This window comes from Puma concolor, chromosome D1 (assembly GCF_028749965.1).
Source record: "Puma concolor isolate L17-30 chromosome D1, mPumCon1.1.hap2, whole genome shotgun sequence".
NCBI classification, from domain to species: Eukaryota; Metazoa; Chordata; class Mammalia; order Carnivora; family Felidae; genus Puma; species Puma concolor.
The window spans coordinates 5,154,990-5,178,025 of NC_141676.1; the positions used below are offsets into that span (position 1 = coordinate 5,154,990).

At 40.0% G+C, this 23,036-nt stretch overlaps 1 protein-coding gene across 3 annotated transcripts in view; it reads right to left on the reverse strand.

Annotated features, from left to right (window-relative positions):
- The window catches only part of KDM2A (lysine demethylase 2A), a 116,150-nt gene that overhangs the window by 21,343 nt on the left and 71,771 nt on the right, over positions 1 to 23,036 (reverse strand). For all 3 annotated transcript variants that reach the window (XM_086676792.1, XM_086676795.1, XM_025915505.2), the window contains 7 exons: positions 21,585 to 21,763; positions 15,120 to 15,226; positions 14,665 to 14,758; positions 13,335 to 13,488; positions 12,365 to 12,480; positions 6,688 to 6,814; positions 2,693 to 3,087 (listed from right to left, as the gene is read on the reverse strand). In XM_086676792.1, coding sequence (XP_086532918.1) covers positions 2,693 to 3,087; positions 6,688 to 6,814; positions 12,365 to 12,480; positions 13,335 to 13,488; positions 14,665 to 14,758; positions 15,120 to 15,226; positions 21,585 to 21,763 — 1,172 coding nt within the window. The remainder of the gene's footprint in view (positions 1 to 2,692; positions 3,088 to 6,687; positions 6,815 to 12,364; positions 12,481 to 13,334; positions 13,489 to 14,664; positions 14,759 to 15,119; positions 15,227 to 21,584; positions 21,764 to 23,036) is intronic.

A 23,036-nucleotide genomic window follows, 5' to 3' on the forward strand; every position in this document is an offset into this window, starting at 1 on the left:
TGCAGGAAGAATTCAAACACTGTCAGTCTCCTAGTCATCCTGCTGACCACTCCTTCCTCAGGCTCTGGTCTCTGTGCCACTCTGACTGAGCCCGGGGTGGCAGCCATGTTTTTCACGATTCCTGACAAACACAAGGAAGCTCTCTCTAGACACTTTTCATAATGCTAAGAGCCCTCTTTAGATACCTCTTTTTAACTCATTTCCCCCCTTCCCGCTGCATACTTTTACTCTGCTTAGTATTTGACCCAAAATTTTCTACATTTTCCCCTGCCACTCTGCCTCAAGTATCTTTATTTAACAGTTATGGGAGTTTGTGTATTTCTATTATGACACTTGACCTTGTACAGCTGACTAGGGGATTACAATAAGGCTTCCTATAACTGGAGTCAATGGAGTCAAATCCCATAGGACTGAGAAGATAACTATTCTTTTTCACGATTCAGAAATACAGACACCCAGGCCAAAAGACTGTGAGCTATAAACTTAGAAATCTTTCTTTTCAGGGATCCTACAGGCAAGTTAATTTAATGTTTCCTAAATGTATCTATGGAATAGCCACATAAAAAAAACTTCTGAGGAAAAAAAAAGATGTTACATTCAAACTCTCAGGAAGTATTAATAGATATGTCCTATCATAATGGAAAAGAAAAAAATGTATATGTCCTTTGCTCACTCAAGGGTGGAAAGTGAGTTTGGAATCTAGTTTGTGAGTCTGGAAAAGTATGACTAAGTTTGTTTTGCTGCACATTAATCATTATAGAAATAGGACCACATTTATCTAGAACTTTGTCATTTCCTCCCCTAAATACAAGCCACGATGATGCCACCTGTCTCTTCTAGAACAAACCTTGTAAAACCAAACTGAAAAATTAACTGTTGGGGCACCTGGGTGGCTCCGTTGGCTGAGCGTCCAACTTTGGCTCAGATCATGATCTCACAGCTCGTGAGTTCGAGCCCCGTGTTGGGCTCTGTGCTGACAGCTCGGAGCCCGGAGCCTGCTTCAGATTCTGTGTCTCCCTCTCTGTCTGTCCCTAATGCACTCGCATTCTGTCTCTGTCTCTCTCAAAAATAAATAAACATTAAAAAAAAAAAAATCAACTGTCCCGCTTCTATCACCATTGGAGAGGACCAATCTAACCAGGCTACCACTTTTTTAAGCCTCTTTATTTTTTCACCCTTTCACTGATACATAAACAATAAGATACAATGTAAAAGTCTATTGTAAAAAGAAAAACAAAAGAGAAAAAAAAACAGTTCAGGTCCTATCCCAGACTTTGGAATTCTTCCTGAGGTGCTTGCAGAAGCACTTCAGACCGTAGCAGTGGCCAAGGAAAAACATGAATCAGGAATCAGGAATGGAAAAGACATACTCAGATATTCAGCCTATATTCCCTTAGGGTCACATAAAATTATTCAATATAAATTCTTCTGTGGCTTAAGATAATCTGACAGGGTTTAAAAATAAATACTTAATTACTAATTGTGAACTAGCTTTCTACTACACATTCCCAGGCCTTGCACCCAAGATGTAGTTCCAAATGATGATTTTAAAAAGAAAATTGATATTTCCAGGTTTATACTTTTTGGTGTTCATGTTAATGGTAACTTGTGAGGAAAGACTTAAGAGAACTTCCTCCAATTCAGACAGCTGAAATCTGGATTCCTTAAAAATAAGCTAATTTCTTTGAGATCAATGCATGAGGGGTGGGCTAGGCTCTGAAAATACTGATACTGGGAGACCTCTTGAAAAAGAAAAATATATAACATGAAGAAACTGGATATAGCAATAGGATAGATTATGTCTTTTGGTTTTTTTTTAAATCTCTATACCCAACATGGGGCTCAAACTCACAACTCTGAGATCAAGAGTTGCACACTCCAGAGACTGAGCCAGCCAGGTGCCCCAGGACAGATTATGTTTTTTTTTGTTTTTTTTTTTAATTTTTTTTTTTTTCAACGTTTATTTATTTTGGGGACAGAGAGAGACAGAGCATGAATGGGGGAGGGGCAGAGAGAGAGGGAGACACAGAATCGGAAACAGGCTCCAGGCTCCGAGCCATCAGCCCAGAGCCCCACGCGGGGCTCGAACTCACGGACCGCGAGATCGTGACCTGGCTGAAGTCGGACGCTTAACCGACTGCGCCACCCAGGCGCCCCAGGACAGATTATGTTTACAATGACACTTTCTCAGAAGCTGTCCCAATGTATTTTTTTTTTTTTTTGGTCTTAATAGTAGGTAAGTATGAAACTAAATATGCAAAGCCTATCAGCACCACCCAGCACAGCAAAGCTTCTCTCTCGTCTGCTTGGGCGGAGGCTGCTGGAGATTGCTATTGGCCACTTTTGTTCTGAAACAGGCCTCTTTATCTGAGGGTAACTTGATTAAGTAATATTTCCTAATACAAATACTTTCTTAGATTAGGCTCTTCTTTATTTTTACAATCAGTCTGAAATCTCTGTTTTTAAGACTAAATTTAAGTCCTAACTGAACATACAGAAGTCAGTGTTTTCACAACAGGGACTTAGCCTCGCCCTGAGAACTGAAGCACCATGCAGCACACACAGGTACACATGAATGTCTTTCTGAATGAGCCGCAGATTATCCAGAATTCCTGTACTTTCTCTCTCAGAACTGAGCGACTGCCTGCCCCCAGCCAGACCAGGGGCTGTCATGCGACATAACCGACCTTACCTTTACGTCGGCAATAAGAGCATCTTCATCTTCTATCCCTGTGGGGACGCATTTCTTGTGCAGTGGCAGAGACTCCAACTTATCTACAAGACAGCGAAGGCCTTCAAGCTCAAAATGGGTCAGATGCACCTGCCTGTCCTTTCGGGGGCTACACTGGGGATCCCACACTTGGCCATTGTGGGAGCCCCGGCTAGAGTCAGAGGATGAGTCCCCCGACAAACTTTTCTTCAGACTTGGAAGACTTCGGCAGGTTTTGCCCAGTCCGTCATAGTCCAGGTTGACCCCATTGGCTACGGGGCTAGTGAGGACAGAGCGCCTACTGCTCAGGCGCCTTGGTTCTCGATCCACTGCTTCCTCATCCCCATTTCCAGATTCCAACCCATTTAACTCCAAATCTGCCAGCAAGAAAAAAAATATAGTAAGAACATGCCACTTGACTGTGTGATCAACAAGAGGAACAGGTAGCATGGAAGGGGCCCTGAGGTTATAAAAAGTCAGCTGAAAATGGCTGTAAATTAGTTTCAAGTCCAAACTGAAATTTGGGATTATGATTTCATTAACTTTTCTTCAAAAAGGCAGATATTATGAAGCATATACTTACAGTTTTTTTTAATCAAGTTTATTTTGAGAGAGAGAGTGCGCACACATGCACATGTGAGTGGGGTAAGTAAGGGCAGAGAGAGAGAGAGAAAGAGAGAGAGAGGGAGGGAGAGAGAGACAGAATCCCAAACAGGTTCTCAACTGTCAATGCCGAGCCCAATGCTGGGCTCGAACTCACAAATCTGTGAGATCATGACCTGAGATGAAATCAAGAGTTGGAGGCTTAGCTGACTGAGTCACCCAGGTGCCCCTAAAAAGCAGTTTTATTGAAAGTTTTGCCATAAAATTAAACTTTGGAATTGAATCCTGTCAATATGGCTAACAAAGTGAGTATTTCTTTTTAATTTTTTAATGTTTATTTACTTTGGAGGGGGGGGGGGCAAGGGGTAGAGAGAGAGGGAGACACAGAATCCGAAGCAGGCTCCAGACTCTGAGCTGTCAGCACAGAGTCCGATGCAGGGCTCAAACTCACAAACCGTGAGATCATGACCTGAGCTGAAGTCGGATGCTTAACCGACTGAGCCACCTGGGCACCCCACACGCTGAGTATTTTTTAAAGGGAAGATTTTTGACAGTCAAAAGTTTTAGTGAAAGAAATATTGTTAAATGTGAATTGGTTCTTTGTTATGAAAGTAATACAAGAAACAGACCCTAACTACAGAGAACAAACTGATAGCTAGTTACTAAAGGGGAGGTGGGTGAGGGGATGAGTTAAAAAAGGTGATGGGGATTAAGCAGTGTGCTTTTTTTAAATTTTTTTTTTTTTCAACGTTTTTTTATTTATTTTTGGGACAGAGAGAGACAGAGCATGAACGGGGGAGGGGCAGAGAGAGAGGGAGACACAGAATCGGAAACAGGCTCCAGGCTCCGAGCCATCCGCCCAGAGCCCGACGCGGGGCTCGAACTCACGGACCGCGAGATCGTGACCTGGCTGAAGTCGGACGCTTAACCGACTGCGCCACCCAGGCGCCCCAAGCAGTGTGTTTTTTGAGATGAGCACCGGGTGCTATATGGAAGAGTTGAATCACTATATCGTCCATGCATGTTAAGTAACTGGAATTTGAATAAAAAGTTAAAAAAGGGGGGGCACCCAGGTGGCTCAGTCAGTTGAGCATCTAACTTCTGCTCAGGTCATGGTCCTGTGGTTCATGGGTTTGAGCCCCACCTTAGCCTCTGTGCTGGCAGTGCGGAGCCTGCTTGGGATTTTCTCTCTCTCCACCTCTCCCCAACTCGCACATGCTCTCTCTCAAAAATAAATAACTTAAAAAAAAATTTTTTTTTAACGTTTATTTTTGAGGAGAGAGAGACAGAGCATGAGCGGTGGAGGAGAGAGAAAGAGGGAGACACAGAATCTGAAACAGGCTCCAAGCTCTGAGCTGTCAGCACAGAGCCCAATGTGGGGCTCGAACTCACAGACCGCGAGATCATGACCTGAGCTGAAGTCGGACGCTTAACCCACTGAGCCACCCAGGTGCCACCCCCCCCACCTTTTTTTAAGAAAACTATATGGGTGGGGCACTTGGGTGGCTCAGTTGGTTAAGTGTCTGACTTTGGCTCGGGTCATGATCTCATGGTTTGTGAGTTTAAGCCCCATATTGGGCTCTCTGCTGTGAGCAGGGAGCCTGCTTTGTATCCTCTGCCCCCCACCCCCCGCCCCTTCCCCACTCATGTGCGCATGCACCTGTGCACATTCTCTCTCAAAAATAAACATAAAAAATACCCTATAAAAATTAATTAGCCAATCCAAAGGGAAAAAAAGTAATGTATGTTTACTAGTAACAATTTAGAAAACAGGGGCGCCTGGGTGGCTCAGTCAGTTAAGGTCTGACTTCAGCTCAGGTCACGATTTCACGGATCATGGGTTCGAGCCCCGCATCGGGCTCTGCACTGTGAGCTCAGAGCCTGCAGCCTGCTTCAGATTCTCTTGTGCATATGCTCTCTCTCTCAAAAATAAACAAACATTAAAATAATAAAAATAATCATAATTTAGAAAATATAGGATGGTGCAAAGAAGTCATCCCTTATCCCTCTGCCCTTAGATAACTCAACAACTGATGTGTATTTTCTTTCCATCTTTTTTGACACATATGTGCACGACTATAGTTGCACTGGGATTATGCTACATACACAATTCTGTATCCTGCTTTCATGTACTCGACCATTTTTTATTTTCAAACAAGAATATAAACAACCCTCAAAGGAAAAATATATCTGGTTTAGTTTTTTTTCTTAATGTTTATTTATTTTTGAGAGAGAGAGAGAGAGAGAGAGAGAGAGAGAGAGAGAGAGAGAGTGTGCACACGAGTGGGGGGACAGAAAGGGAGACAGAATCCGAAGCAGGCTCCAGGCTCATGAGCACAGAGCCCGATGCGGGGCTCGAACTCACAAACTGCGAGATCATGACCTGAGCTGAAGTCGGACACTCAACTGACTGAGCCACCCAGGCGCCCCAAAAATATCTGGTTTAGATTGAAGATTCCATGAAACATATGACCACAAGATATTACAGTGTTGGCTCCTCTGCACCTTAGGGTATAGAACAGCCTAAAAATGTACAACTGAAAGTATCCTGGGGCATCTGGGTGGCTCAGTTGGTTAAGTGTCTGGCTCTTGATTTCCGCTCAGGCTATGATCTCATGGTTCCTGGGATCAAGCCCCATGTCAGGCTCCATGCTGACAGCAAAAACCCTGCTTGGGATTTTCTCTCTCCCTCTCTCTCAAAGTAAATAAACAAACATTTAAAAAAATCAAGAAAGAAAACGAAAGTACTCTTGTCTAATCACATCCACTGTTCTCAGTTTTGAAGCTGCCAATCTCAGTGAGAGTCAGGAGAAAAACAAAGTATCTTGCCATCCAATAAAATATTTCTCTTGATAGAAGTTGGGGAAACATTAAAGCATTGAAGTTAAGGATATAGATTGTAGAGTCTTACCAATCTGATTCAAACTGTACCTTCCCCACTTATTAACCGTTATTATTATTTCCCACTTATTAACTATAAGATCACAGATCAAGTTTTTTAATCTCCTTGAAACTTAAATGCCACCATCTGTAAAATGAGATAGTAATACCTACCCTCATCAGTAATGATTAGAATTTAATGTATATACACTGCTTAGTAAAGTGCCTGGAATACAGTAAGAGTTAGTATGATGGCGTGTTCTTAGTTTTTACTTTGCCAAAGACCACTCTTTATACAATAAAACACAGCAGAAAAGTGATCATCTTTCTTAAGGAGCTAAGGTACTAACAACTCAGACAAAGAGGAGATCCAGATATTTCATTTTGCCTAATAATTCACATCTGGGTAAGAGATCAGCTGTAAACAACATTCAGCTTCAACGAATGAATTTTGTAGACCCAAGCAGGTAAGTTCACGTAGGCAGAACACTTACCCATACTGAGGGACTCTTTTTGAAATTCCTTAGTTAGGTGGGAGCGGTTGGTTATGCAGTATACATAGCGCTCCAACACGTACCAACACATCTCATAGTAGAATGGATAGCGGAACTTATTTGGAACCTGCATGGGAACAAAACAATGAGAAAAAGCAAGCTGATAACAATTTTCAAGGAAAGAGAGTAAGACAAACTGAATCACTGCAAAGATTAACCCAGGAAAAATGCTCTCTCGTCAACCTGAAACGTAGGGTGGCAACTGGAACAAGAATCTAAGTGGATCTGACAACCTGAAAAATGTTGGTCTTGGGAAACAATCACTAGAAATTAAAAGGTATCTCAGAACCACCAAGAAGGTGTCTTGGGAAAGCATCAAAAGAAGTTGTGGGGGCGCCTGGGTTGAGCAGCCAATTCTTGGTTTTGGCTGAGGTTATGTTCCCAGGCTTGTGAGATCAAGCCCCATGTCGGGCTCTGCATTGGGCGTGGAGCCTGCTTGAGATTCATTCTCTCTCTCTCTCTCTCTCTCTCTCCCTCCCTCCCTCCCTCCCTTTCTCTCTCTCCAATGTCCCTTCTCCCTGGCTCTCACACTCACTCTCTTAAAAAAAAAAAAAAAGTTGTGGGACAGGGAGTAAAGTGTTAGAGTAAGACACAATATACTTGAGAAAATGGTTTCAGGGTTCTTAGGACATAAAGGCGTGCCAAGCAGTCTTGCCTTCACTACAGTTTTAACCTCAATCAGAAGACCAGGAAACAAAGAATCTAATGGAAAACAGGACATGAGTTGAAGTTATAGAAAAGTATAATTAGAGACTCATTCTCAAGCTTTGTCTAGTCTAAGACACAAGACAGTATTTTTCCCACCATCAACTCTCAGCTTGTCTGTACAGTACTTTGTAGTCTGCCAAAAGGGCAAGTCCACAAATTAGATTACTGTTCCACATGGCCTAATCAGCCATTGTCTTTAGTTTTTTTTTTTCCATGTCCTCCAGAAGTAGCATGAAATTATTCCAGCTGAATAATAATAAAAAGAACTGCCCTTTAGATCTAGCATAGTCAAAGAAAAGGCAAATCAGCATGGATTAACCAGTAAGGAAGATCAACAATGGGGACTAACCTATATATATTTTGCCATCATCTTTTAGAGAGGACATCTTTCAAAAGGATAAGCCATACGATACTTCTAAGATTGTTTTGAATATTCAACTCCTGAGTACGTTCTCATCTCCTTTTCAAAGCTCCGCGTCAGGCAGTATTCCTGAATCAAGGAAATCTGGATGCCAGGCCACTTTTAAAATCCTTCACTAGGTCATGGAGCAGAACTGTGGAATGAGGAGATTACTTTCCTCATTGCAAGGCAGGAGAGGTATGTACCTTTCATTAGGTTTCCAATTCAGAGGAGCCAGGCTCTGAATCTCTCTCTCTCTCTCTAAGTAGGCTTCACGCCCAACGCAGAGCCCAACATGGAGGGCCTGAACTCACAACCCTGAGATCAAGACCTGAGCTGAGATCAAGAGTCGAATGCTTAACCAACTGAGCCACTCAGGTGCCCCTGAATCGAGGTCTCTTAAGCAACTACAGTTTTAACAACTAGAAGAGGTTTTCCTCCTTTATTTAAAAGTCAAATTGGGGGTGCCTGGCTCGCTCAGTCAGTAGAGCACACAACTCTTGATCTCAGGGTCGTGAGCTCAGGCCCCACATTGGGCCTAAAGCCTACTGAAAAATAAGTAAGAGCTTAAAAGAAGGTCAAACTAATTTACTTTTGGTAAGGTGTGGGAGGGGGACCACAAGAATTAACAGGCACTAGATGCCCCCAAGTTAAATATAATACACGGACCTCTCTGCTCACCTTTTACAGGTATTAACACTTTTCTGGAAGGGTCTTTATTAAAAGTTCAGGACAACCCAAAATTCTACAGCCCTCTGGGACTCTGTTGAAAGCTAATACTGACAGTAAAAAAAAAAAAAAAAGGTAATTTATAGTAGATCATTAAACTTTTGATTTTTTACTTGGAACTCATCAGACTGCATTAATAACAGCCAAGATATCACATACCCAACTTGCCTCATATTTTATCTATGTTGCCAGATACTACAGAGTATATCAGTTTCTAAGACTGGGCTAAAATTTTTTGTGGGGCAGGGAGAGAGTTTTTAAAAAATCCACCTTACAGAATTGAGCTTTTCAGTGCTACCAGTGGAACAATTATCAGCATTCAAGTTTATTTAAAGTTTATTTATTTAGAGAGGAGAGAGAGGGAGAGAGGGAGAGAAGGAGAGAGGGAGGGAGGGAGAGACAGAGAGAGAGAGAGAGAGAGGGAGGGAGGGAGAGACAGAGAGAGAGAGAGAGAGAGAGAGAGAGAGAGAGAGGGAGAGAATGAGCAGGGGAGGAGCAGATAGACAGTGGGGACAGAGAATCTGAAGCAGGCTCTGTGCTGACACCAGAGAAACCAATGTGGGGCTTGAACTCACAAACCATGAGATCATGACCTAAGCCAAAGTTGGATGCTTAACCAACTGAGCCACCCAGGTGCCCCTCAGCACTCGTGTAAATAGTATGGTATTTCCACACTGGCATGGCAAAAGAAACCAAAAACATTGTCTTAAATTTACAACACACTGCATTTTTGTAAGGTAATATATTAACTGGATACCAGCTGGTATTGGCACATAAAAGGCTGGTGTAGAAAGCAATAAAAAAATAATTGCTTTGTACATACATATGCAGGGACTCAATGAAATTTTGTAGAAACACAGAGGAGTTCCTTATTGAGAATGAAAGAATTAAGCTATACTTGGGAAAAATGGAATAATATGGTGGTTAGACTGAAATTTGACATTTTTTTCATAAACAAAAAACAAAGTCTTAGAAAATTAGATAGGTAAATCAAGATCAGTTATTACAAGTTTAACAGTCTGTAAGAAACTCCATGTGAAGGTAAGGTACCTCATTTCACCTATGCCACTGAATATATACATATTCTCCCTTTCTTCCCTCAAACTGAGCAACTAAGCAATTAAATCATGGGTATAATACAGTAATTTTTAGCCAAAAAAGGGGAGTACTTTCTAAAAACTAATTTTCAGATTCTTACAGTAGATAAGTGGTATTACCTCAGAATAATTTGGAGTTAAATAAGAGTATTCTGTGAAATTACATAATTTTGAAACATTTTAACTTTAACTTTTTACTATTATTATAATTTCAAACTTACTAATTATTTTTTGTAGTTTACTTTTTTTTTTAAATGTTTGTTTATTTTCAGAGAGAGAGAAACAGACTGAGTGAGAGCAGGGAGGGTCAGAGAGAGAGGGAGACCCAGAATCCGAGGCAGGCTCCAGGCTCTATGCTGACAGCCCAACATGGGGCTCAAACCCATGTTCTGTGAGATCATGACCTGAGCTGAAGTTGGATGCTCAACTGACTGAGCCACCCAGGAACCCCTCATTACTCTTAATAAGCAGAAATTTACTTTTATAAAATTTATTTTAAAAGCACTGTATCTTCTTAACTCAAGTAGGGCAATCCCTAGAACACGAACAATACCACTGTTGTGTGTAATAGCTCCTAACCAAAATAAATATTTCAAAATAGGCACCAAAATAGCTAACTGATCATGTTTGCAGTAAACAGGTCAATGACTATTCCTTCCAAAAATTGTAATGTCTTCACTAATTGTGATTATTTATTTATTTATTTTTAGGGAGAGAGCAAGTAGAGGAGGGACAGAGAAAGAAGGAGAGATAGAATCTTAAGCAGGCTCCACACTTAACTCAGAGCCCAATGTGGGGCTCAGTCTCACTACTGTGAGGTCATGACCTCAGCCAAAATCAACGGATGCTTAGGCGACTGAGCCACCTAGGCGTCCCAAATTGTGATTTTTTTTAAATTTAACTTTGCAAACTTTCAAATCTGCTAAAAAAGTTCTTTCTCTTTCTTTCTTTCTTTTCTTTTTTTTTTTTAATATTCAAGTTAGTTAACATACACTATAGTTTTGGCTTTAGGAGTAGAGCCCAGTGATTCATCTCTTACATAGGACACCCAGTGCTCAGAAAAGTGCCTTCTTTAATGCCCCCCACCCACCACCCCTCCAGCAACACTCAGTTTGTTCTCTGTATTTAAGAATCTCTTATGGTTTGCCTCCCCCTCTGTTTTATCTTATTATTTTTTTTAATCTGCCAAAAAGTTTAAGAATGCTTACAGCATTCTTCAAGATTCACCAGCTATTAACATTTCCCCACATTTGCTAATCTCTATTCACATACGTGGCTGTAATTATTATTATTAAACTTAATTTATTTATTTTGAGAGAGAGAGCATGCACGAGCAGGGGAGGAGCAGAGAGAGGACAGAAAGAATCCCAAGCAAGCGCCATGCTCAGCGCAGAGCCTGAGGAGGGGGCTCGATTTCACGAACTCTGAGATCATGACCTGAGCCCATATTAAGAGTCAGACGCTTAACCAACTGAGTTACCCAGGTGTCCCAACATGGTTGTTGTTGTTGTTATTACTATTATGTTGAACTACTTGAGAACAAGGTGAGAACATCATGCCTTCTAAAGGCTCTATACTCTAACGGCTGTTTAATGTCTACAACATCTATGCTTTCATCATATATAATTCAGCCCTCACCAACTTGGGTTCTGCTAAAGAATTAAGCCCTGTTTCCCCAAGACATGGGTTGGCCAACAAACAGCAGCTAGTGGATTTGGTCTGCTGCCTGTTTTTCTGTGAGCTAAGAATGTTTTTACATTTTTAAATGGCTGAAAAAAACCCCTAAAATTAGAGCATTTTGGGATATGGGAAAACTATATGAAATTCAAATTTCAGTGTCCATAAATAAAATTCTATTTTATTTGAGCCATGCTCATTCGTTTAAGTATTTCACTCTCTGATCCTTTTCAGAAAAAGTTTGCAACTCTTGCTAGGGTACCCACTACATGTAATGAACTTTTTCTCCTATATATCTAGAATGGTATCAGCTATGTAACATCCTAGGGAAAGAAAACCAAGAGAATAAGACACACATATCATTTTCTAAAAGACTTAATTCTCTCATGGAACCCCAGCTGAGAAAAGCTGTATGCACATTTATTTATTAAGTACAGAGGCACCTGGGTGGCTCAGTCGGTTAAGTGTCCAACTCTTGATTTCGGCTCATGTCATGATCTCACAATTCTTGAAATTGAGCCTGGAGTCGGGCTCTGTACTAACAGGGCAGAGCCTGCTTGAGATTCTCTCTCTGCCCCTCCCTTATTCTCTCTCAAAATAAATAAACATTAAAAAAGAAAAGTACAACATTTCACATGTTAGACAGTAATCAGAATAAAGATACATACATGCACTCAAAGTTGTGACTTTTGACTTGATGAATCCCATTACACTGGGTTATTCTACGAGCATACATATTAAAAACATGGCTCAAAAGATTACCAAATGTCTATCTCTAGCCTTATAAAAATCCAAGATATCAAGAACCTCAAAGAATTAGAGTTCCCCAAAATAAGCAGGTAGATCTTGTTAAAACTTTTTTCTCAGTGTCCCTGAAATGTTAACACTGCACTTTAACTCAAAGAAAAATTTTGAAATTTTGAGATAAACTACCAGTGAATCTAACATCTGGCTTAAATGGAGTTAATCTCTTCACATCCAACTGTTACATAATACAATTACTTACCCGTGTCCGATCTTCAATGTTGTATATTTTTAATTGCATGGGGATATTGAAACTATGCAAAAAATTGCCTCCAAAGACTAATGTGTCCGTAGGAGTATACACAGCATGAATCCAGCCTAGAAGAAAGGGAATGGAGGGTAGTGACTGTAAGCACACATTACAACATGGCTCTCTCAGAGAACTAGTATAATACTCCTAGATCCTACTTTTTACTCTGATTGTTACTTAGTGGTTGGTCAAGTTATTTAATCTCTTGCAGCCTCAATATCCTCTATAAAAATTAAACTTTATATGGTTACTAGTAAGTATTAAATCAGAAAATGCACGTAAAGTGTTTAGCATACAGTAAGCTTAACAAATGCTGCTTCTATTTACAGGAGCACCTACTGTGAAGGTGCAGTACAAGAGCTGACATGTATTTCCATTTACTCCTCAAAACAAAATGTGACAGAGGTTTAAATATTTGACCAAAAAGGTATTAGGTAAACAAGTGTCAGAATTCTTCTTCTTCTTCTTCTTTTTTTTTTTTACAAGTGTCAGAATTCTAATACAGGTCTGTGACTTCAAAATCTGTGCTGTAAATACTTATTTTGTAACTAGTGACCTCCTAAAAATTATCACTGATGCTACTACACTCCAGCCTTCATAGACATCCCTTAGAAAGTAGGTCTCTTTCACCCAGACGTTAGATACTGCCCGCTGACCAGGTCTTATCCTTAGAGATTCTGATTACCTAGACCTAATGTGCAGTCCAAATGTAGACCTTCTGTGAGAAGCCACCACTGACAATTCTGATTTTAGTGGAAAATCAGTGCCTTTTTCAAAAATCCACATTCTTACCATCTAATCCATAATGACAGGAAAGGACACTATTGTTTTCTGTCCACCCCAGCATCACAACCACTCTTGGTGGTAATCCATTAATTCTAGTGGCTAGAGTAAACAACTAATTTTTTCCCATCTTGCTTACCTGAGGGAATGACGAAGGTATAGCCCTGCTTGAGCTCAATGCGCTGACAATCTGATACCCGGTCACCCAGAAAGATGTCTCCCTGTTTCCCTGACAGCAGCCAATTCTCGTACAGCTCCAGGTTGTGGGCTGTAGGGGGGATGAGCCAGAAGACCTGTGAGTTAAAAAACTTCAGTCTGTTAACAGCCATTGACATGACCCAGTCGTCTCCCTCAACTGATAAACAGGTACAAAGTTAAAGCCAACAGGCAGAAGAGCAGCAAGCAGTCCTCCTAGCCTACAGAACCTGACCATTTGGGAAATTCTAGAGGCCCCAAGGAAGCAGATATTTTCTGTCCTTCACTTGATGAAATGGCTTTAGGGCTTCCCTGGAGTTTGACTGTAGAACCCAGAACCCATCCAGGACTCAGGGAGAAGAGGGACATTCAGTTTGTTACCTAGGAGGTCCCTTACTTGCCCCTGGCTGTCTGGCCTCTACAGTCCTAAGAAATACAGTAGGTACAATATCTTCTAGAGACAGGCCTAGCTTACTTTGTTCTAGGGTAGGAACCAAGACCAAAAGGACAAAACTTGAGATACCATTGAAATGGATCCAAAGCAAACAAAATGACTTTGGATTTGGAGGTATAGTTGTTCTAAATTAGGACCTCACATTTTAAAAGCATTATGTGTTTTCATTCCAGTTCTACTTCTCTCACAAACGCATCTACTTCTAGCAAGGGAAAAAAGGGTAATAATAAGAGCGTAATACTACAAACCTCCAACATTAATCCCAGATTTCCATTCTCACACAGCATTCAGAAACAATCTGACAAGCTGGAATACAGTTCTTTACGAATGAGAATAATCTTTCAAAATCTATTCACATCCTTAGGGAGGACTTAAAGGCTTCCTCTGGCCACATTTCAGATCAATGCCTTCAAAATAGGGAAAGGTGGTTTGGATTCTAATTTGCTGATTTCATCCTGAATCTATACAAAATTTGTGTTGCCATCTACTACTTTATTACACTTCCACGTAGAGAAATTGTCTTGTCTTCCTAAAACCACTTTCTTGTCTTCAAGTGGAGAATTCTGCCTTGGGAATCTAAAAATAAGGCTGCTGAGGTTTACTAAGTACTATGCCAATATTGGTATTATGACAGCAGACTAGAAGAATACGAATTCCTACTGAAGTCAAGCCAAAAGGGTCAATGTAATCAACGTTTCTCTCTAGAATAGGGGACAATTTCCTAGCAGATTCATTTCTAGGTATATTAGGCATGCATGAACTGAAGCAGAGACATATAACCAGCTTCAGATTCCAATCCCCATCCCAACTATGACCGTACCTTTCCCCCTTGATGGATGTGATACCAAACAGAGGTACCACCAAAGTCCACATGGAAGTCAGTATAGCAGCCTCGAACACTCATCAGACAGTACCTGACCCAAAAAAAAACAGCAGCCATTAGTGCACCGATGAGAAAAAGAGAGCATGCCCCACCACAATACCACACTCTCCCCTTGTGCACCCCACCTTCCACATAATCAATTCCCAGTCAGTAAGAGGAGCACAACTGCGTCATCATGTTACCAGAACGACACATTTTCTTTAAACTATGTAATTGTGGGTTATGACACCGTTATATATACTCTTCCCTCTGAAACTGTAAAATCTGTTTAAAGAATTCATCTTTTTGATCATTTAGGACACAGACCAAGGCTCCAAAGGGAGGAACCATTCCTTGCCATCACTCTGGTTTCCCGGTGATGCACCTGAGGAAATGCAGGGAAAGCCACTTACTTCTGCACTTTGGGGTACTGCATCTCCAAGATGGCATTTGTTGATTCAGTCTGACTTTCCTTCAAATGCCTCGGCCACATGTTGTCTACCCAGTCAATGAAATCCACCTTTAAAAAGGAGAAGGAAACATTTAGGATTCAATGGAAGGACTGGGATTAAAGAGAACTTTAAAGTCCAGAAAAACAGAATTTCTCAAAATACACACTGAAAGACTATAATTTAATTATAAACAAAATAAAACAATCTGTTGGTGAATCTTAGGGTCGACAGGCAAACCTTCTAGAAATAATTTTTCAATGAGAATAAAGGCTAATGGACCCGTCAACACCACAAAGATAGCACTAATGAAAATGAAGTCATTAAATAACACAGTAGTATCCCCTCTGTGTCAATACTGGTATAATCAACTGTATTTTTCTAATTCAATCAAAGGTGCTGTCTGGATGGTACTTCTAAACTTACCAGAGATGTAACACAGTGAACTGTTAGAGCAGCTAAGACATCCAAAGTTTTAAAAGGAGGAGGAGGAGGAGGAGAAAAAGAAACAAATCCAACAGGGATTTGTAGCCCTACATGAACAATGTAGAATCTACTAGGTTAGGAATCAGAAGTTCCAGGTCTGTCATGTTTTCTCAAGATCACATGCAAGTCCCTGGAACTCATTTCTAAAATGAGGATAATTAACTCCAAGGGATATTGTGAGGATTACATGTAAATACATGTTAAAATTTCTTGAGATAATGTTAGCAGAATTTAGTAATCTATTTTTTATTTCATTTTCATTTCACCTTTATTTTCCATCTTTCATCACTTGGTTTTTATGATCACTAACTACATGAACATAATACTAGGTCATTAAAAATACATGTGGCTAAATGTATAATTCTGTATTTTTTAAAACATATATAATTTATTGTCAAGTTAGCTAACACATAGTGTATACACAGTGTGCTCTTGGTTTCGGGGGTAGAATCGTAGAATCCTGTGATTCATCACTTACATACAACGCCCAGTGCTCATACCAACAAGTGCCCTCTTCAATATTCATCACCCATTTCCCCCCTCCCACACTCCCTATCAACCCACGGTTTGTTCTCTGTATTTAAGAGTCTTTTATGGTTTGCCTCCCTCTCTGTTTAAAACTATTTCTTCCCCTTCCCTTCCTCCAAGGTCTTCTGTTAAGTTTCTCAAGTTCCACATATGAGTGAAAACATACGATATTTGTCTTTCTTTGACTGGCTTATTTCACTTAGCATAATACCCTCCAGTTCCATCCACGTTGTTGCAAATGGCAGGATTTCATTCTTTCTCATTGCCAAATAGTATTCCATTGTACGTATAAACCACATCTTCTTTATCCATTCATCAGTTGATGTACATTTGGGCTCTTTCCATAATTTGGCTATTGTTGAAAACACTTCTGTAAACATTGGGGTACATGTGCCCCTATGAATCAGGACTCCTGTATCTTTTGGATAACTTCCAAGTAGCACTATTGTTGGGTCGTAGGGTAGTTCTATTCTTAGTATTTTGAGGAATCTCCACACGGTTTTCCAGGGCGGCTGTACCAGTTTGCATTCCCACCAACAGTGCAAGAGGGTTCCTGTTTCTCCACATCCTTGCCAACATCTGTTGTTTCCTGAGTTGTTAATGTTAGTCACTCTGACCGGTGTGAGGTGGTATCTCAATGTGGTTTTGATTTGCATTTCCCTAATGATGAGTGATGTTGAGCATCTTTTCATGCATCTGTTGGCCATTTGGATGTCTTCTTAGGGAAAGTGTCTATTCATGTCTTCTGCCCATTTCTTCACGGGACTACTTGTTTTTTGGGTGTTGAGTTTGGTACATTCTTTACAGATTTTGGATACTAACCCTTTATCCGATATGTCATTTGCAAATATCTTCTCCCATTCCATTGGTTACCTTTTACTTTTGTTGATTGCTTCATTTGTAGTGCAGAAGCTTTTTAGCTTGATGAGGTCCCAACAGTTTGTTTTGCTTTTATTTCCCTTGCCTTTGGAGACGTGTCAAGCAAGAAACTGCTGCAGCTGAGGTCAAAGAGGTTGTTGCCTGTTTTCTCCCCTGGGGTTTTGATGGTTTCCTGTCTTACATTTAGGTCTTTCATCCATTTTGAGTTTATTTTTGTGTATGGTGTAAGCAACTGGTCCAGTTTCATTCTTCTGCATATTGCTGTCCAGTTCTCCCAGCACCATTTGCTAAAGAGACTGTCTTTTTTCCACTGGATGCTCTTTCCTGCTTTGTCAAAGACTAGTTGGCCATATGTCTGTGGGTCCAATTCCGGGTTCTCTATTCTATCCCATTGGTCTATGTGTTCTTGTGCCAGTACCATACTGTCTTGATGATTACAGCCTTGTAGTAGAGGCTAAAGTCCAGGATTGTGATGCCTCCCACTTTGGTTTTCTTTTTCAACATAACTTTGGCTATCCGGGGTCTTTTGTGGTTCCACACAAATTTTAGGATTGTTTGTTCTAGCTTTGAGAAGAATGCTGGTGCAATTTTGATTGGGATTGCACTGAATATGTAGAGTGCTTTGGGTAGTATTGACATTTTAACAATATTTGTTCTTCCAATCCACGAGCATGGAATGTTTTTCCATTTCTTTGTGTCTTATTCAATTTCCTTTGTAAGTTTTCTATAGTTTTCAGCATACAGATCTTTTTCTATAGTTTTCAGCATACAGATCTTTTATATTTGGTAATCTATTTTAAATTATATGTGCTGAAAGAAGTGAAAGCAATATGAACATATCTGCACTTTACACTGAACTATAACATGTCCTCTACCTTCAAATGTGTGCATTACCCAACCACTGACCTCCAAGAAACAGTCTCAGGTAGATAAAATGTGAGCCAAAACATGAGTCCAGTACAGTATTGACACTACAAATAATCTAACTTAAGGCTATAAAACATACATATACAGTAAACTTTACAACAATACCTGTATTTAATAATTTATTTCCCTGACAATATAGATCTGGACAAATGCATACAATCTGTGCATAATGATATGAGGCAGGTGTCTAGGAAACCGTGGGAGCAAGGCTGGAAGGGATCACCAATGACATGCAAGTTGAGAGCAACCATGAAGTTAACTTGTGGCTGCACTTCAAAGATTTCTGCTCAGGGAGCCAATAGTTTTAACCAAGCATCCACTGGGTCTCAAACACTGAATGAACTCCAACTTCCTTCCTTTCCCTCAAACAAAATCTACTTTCTGTTCTCTTAATGTAGTGGTCAGCACCTTCTATCTCATGGTCCTCTCCTTTGCTAACACTTTAACAGAATAATGAATAACAATACTTGCTCAAGACAGTATAAGCTCTTATGTCTGGATGGGGAAAAGAAGGGTTAAGAACACATGGGTATTTTTTTCTCAATTTTCATTCAGAGAAAGCTGAATTTCTTTGGCCAGAATTTCTCACCTGCAGCACTGAGTCACTCATTCTGGCCTCTCATTTTTTGGTATTATTAGGTATCGTCTTGTGATATGGGACTCATACTTTTTTCCTTCGGTTAATCTTTAGGCTCTGGTTAGGCCTTTTACTAAATGGCCCGATCCATGTGAGAGCAAGTCTCCAGAAGGGGTAATCACCAGTTTCTACCTGTTCTGCATCAATACTAGGGCCAAACTGGTAAGAAGTCCAATACCCAGGACCTAATCTAGTCATATGCTTCACAAAAAAAGCTCACAGCCTTACATGAACGGATTTTCCCACCACCAAACAAATCTGCACACTGTGTATGTTACTTTCCAGCTACCTCTCAGGTACTGCTGGAATGACAGCAGAAAACAATCTCTCTCCTTACCAGAAAATCCCATTTTATGCTAACACCCCAAGAGGCACCTAAAGGTTGCCCACCTTCCTCTTCCACTGCACCTACTTTTACACATACTACTTCTTCTGCCTGGAATTCTGGTTTTCATTCCCTTTGCCTCATTTCTTTCATGTCAAGCTTAGATATCACTTCCTCCAAAGAGTTTCCCCTAATTCTCATCCAGTTTAGGTTAGGGGGGGTCCTCCTTCTTGCCCCCACCACACTCTGTATTTATTCACTTATGAAGCACTTACCATTAGTGTGGCTCATAGAAATGTCTATCCTCTGGTCTTTCTTCCCCGTGAGACTTTAAGCACTGTGAGAATGACAATGACCTTATCTTCCACAGGTCCTCTAGCACCTAGCATAGTGCTCAGCACGTGGTGGGCACTTGAACCAATAATACGCTAACTCTGAAGGTGTGAATGTCACAGAGAATAAGAGATTATGTGGTTTATGTGAAAGATTACAAGAATAAGTATATTTGTTCAAACTCATTGAAATGTATACTTAAAATGAGTATATTTTATGTCAATTATACCTCAATAAAGTTGGTTTTTAAAAAAGCATTATTGGGGCGACTAGGTGGCTCAGTTGGTTAAGCATCCACCTTTGGCTCAGGTTATGATTTCGCGGTTTGTGGGTTTGAGCCCCATGTTAGGCTCTGTGCTGACAGTTCAGAGCCTGAAGCCTTTGGATTGTGTCTCCCTCTCAATCTCTGCCCCTCCTCTGCTCACAATTTGTCTCTCAAAAATAAATAAATATTAAAAAAAAAGAATAATAAAAAATAAAAATAAAAAAGCATTACTGAGATATGTTAGAAAATACCTAAATAAATGGAAGGATACACTGTGGGGAAAAATACTCCAGTAAATAAATAAATAATACCCCAGCAGAATAAGCATATTATTGCTTACATAGCAAGTCATCAAAAGCTTTCCCGCTTTCAGGAAGTGACCTTGGTAATAGCTCAATCTTTCCAGTCATGTTTTAGGTCCCTAAAAAATACTGGTGCATTATTCTGTGTCCTCCAGAAAATTTCCTTTTCTGAGCCCTTCCATAGTTCCACTCCTCCATTTAGGTCTATTATTTTTGTTATATAATGATGGATTTTTATCATTAAAGCTAGGAACAAAAGTGAATAAATTAAGAATGTTACAAAAAAGGCTTCATGTGTGAATGACATAGTTCTAAATTTTAAGAACAGAAAAGTATGAATGTTTGACTTTTATAGCTATAATCACTTTATTTTTAAGTTGAAATTCTAAAAATATTAACAGTGTTAATTTATAAGCAATATTAAAAACAATTTATAAACAATGTTATTGTGATTCTTACATCCCTCTCTTATTATTTTAATGCACTGAATTGTACATTAAAAAAACTTTTTCTTTAAAGTAGGCTCTATATGGTCAATGTGGGGCTTGAACTCATGACCCCAAGATCAAGAGTTGCATACTTTACCAACTGAGCCAGCCAGGTGCCCTATATTCTTTATTTATTAAGTGCACCATGTTTGGCTAATAACAAGACTAAATTCTAACTGTCTTCCTATATTTCCACATGACCAAACAAATTATAATGTAAAAGGATTTTTATCATTCTAAGGAGATAAAAGTTTTCTTAAGAAATTAAAAAAAATTTTTTTTAATCTTTATTTTTGAGAGACAGAGTGTGAATGGGGGAGGGGCAGAGAGAAAAGGAGACACAGAATCCGAAGCAGTTTCCAGGCTCCAAGCTGTCAGCACAGAGCCCAATGTGAAGCTCAAACTCATGAACCGTGAGATCATGACCTGAGCCGAAGTCGGATGCTTCACCGACGGAGCCACCCAGGCGCCCCTTAATAAGAAATTCTGTACTTAGCTGTAGCCATCTCCAGTAACAAGAAGCAATGACAAAAAATTACATTGTCTCTTCAGGTAATAATAGTAAAATACTAAGAACATTTTCCTGCTGGTCTGTACATATCAATGTCTTAGTGATAATAACAATGCATCTTACTGGTAAGCTGAATGTAGGTGTATATATAAAATAACAGTTTTAGAAGCAATTATCATAATTTTGATGCAATTAGGATGATTAAATGGAGATAGAATAAAACACTGAGATCTTGACTTTATTTATTTTTAAATGTTTATTTTTTATTTTGGGGTGTGGGATAGACAGCAGGGGGAGGATCAGAGAGAGCAGGAAAGGGGCAGAGAGAGGGAGAGAATCCCAAGCTGGCTCTGTGCTGTCAGTGTGTAGCGTGATGTGGGGTTCAATCTCACAAACAGTGAGATCATGACCTGAGCCAAAATCAAGAGTAAGAAGCTTAAATGACAGCCACCCAGGCTGAGATCTTGATTTTAAAAGAATGATTAGGGGGCACCTGAGTGACTCAGTTGGTTAAGCTTCCGACTCTTGATTTCAGCTCAGGTCATGATCTCTTGGTTCATGTATCAAGCCTAGAGTCAAGCTGTGTGCTCACAGCACGGAGCCTGCTTGGGATCCTCTCCGTCTCTCTCTCTGCCCCGCCCCCCACTGACTCTAATAAATAAACATAAAAAAAAAGTTATAAATTCTCCCAGTATATAAACAACTCTCTTGGTGACAATGACAATGTGGAAAAAATGATCAGACTAACCGTGGAGGGCCTCTGCACCATATTCTCCAGCCTGGTGTGGCTGAACTCTAGGCTGATGACATTATAGAGTTTTTCTCGCTCCTCCTCTGGGGTCTCATAGTAGCGTGTCCACTGAGCCATGGTCATTTCAATGCCTTTCTGTGTGTTCACGTCCATGACATCCACCATGCGACGACTCCCTGCCACGAAAGATGTATCAATCATCTCTACTGAGCCGCTATTATCCTCAAATATATTAAGAATATAAAATACAAGTAGAAGGAAACAAAGTATCCTTTCTTTATTCAGGGTATTCAGTAATAAGCAAGGAGAGAGCTGTCACTCAAGGTGGATAAATCAACAGAAAATCAAACCACAGAGAATGGGAAAAACAACAGGTTAATATAAAAAAGCGATTCCCTATGGCATATTTCTATATGGTCAGGTAACAAATCCTATATTCAATATCTTACTCAACCCTAACAATTCTAAATGGTAAGTACTAATCACCATTTCATAGATGAGAAAATAGGTGTTAGGTAACTTGCAGGACAAGGCAGGACAAGAATCCCAGAACTCTACACCAACTCCAGAGTTAATGTTCTTACCCACTGAACTACACTGCTTTGATGCAGTTTTAAGGATCTTATCTATCCTATACTTTGATCCACTATACAGTGATAGAGTGAGTACTAGATTCATTCTGAAGCTGTCCATTCTTCTGTTTAAAAGGGTTATTTCCAAAACTTGTTAAGCATTTCTAATATAAACCTCCCTTTTCATTCATTTCACAAATATTTACTGACTGATAAAGCCACCATGAGGGACACAAAGACCTGTATCAGATTCTCAACCAACTATAACAACTACAACAAAAAGGAAAATGCATAAATTAGTAGGGAGGAAAAACAATAGCCTAATTAAAGCCAAAGATACCTAAGTTTAAATTTCAGCTCTAATAATAGTTGGGAAAGCTATTTAACTTCTCTGAACCTTAATATCTTCTTCTTTAACTTGGGAATAATATTACCTTGGAGGCCGCTGTGAAGGAAAATATTTAACACAAAGTAGGTGTCAATTAAACAGTAGTAAAAATAAAAGGAAAATTATTATTATTTTTATTATTTTTGTAACATTGGACTGACCAGAGAAGCCTTTTAGGAAAAGAAGGTGAAGAAGAGACTTTTGAGTTAGGCCTTGAAAAATAAATAGAATTTCAACAAGAAAGATTCAACAGAGAATTCCAAGCAGAAGCAGCAGCATAAGAGACAATATGGAGAGGCAAGACAGCTAAAAAAGTTAAAATAATAGTGGTCAAGAAAAGGAAAGAGAATAAAAAGCTGCTGATATTAAGAATATTGTTCAGGGGCGCCTGGGTGGCTCAGTCGGTTGAGCGTCCGACTTCGGCTCAGGTCACGATCTCACGGTCTGCGAGTTCGAGCCCCGCGTCGGGCTCTGGGCTGATGGCTCAGA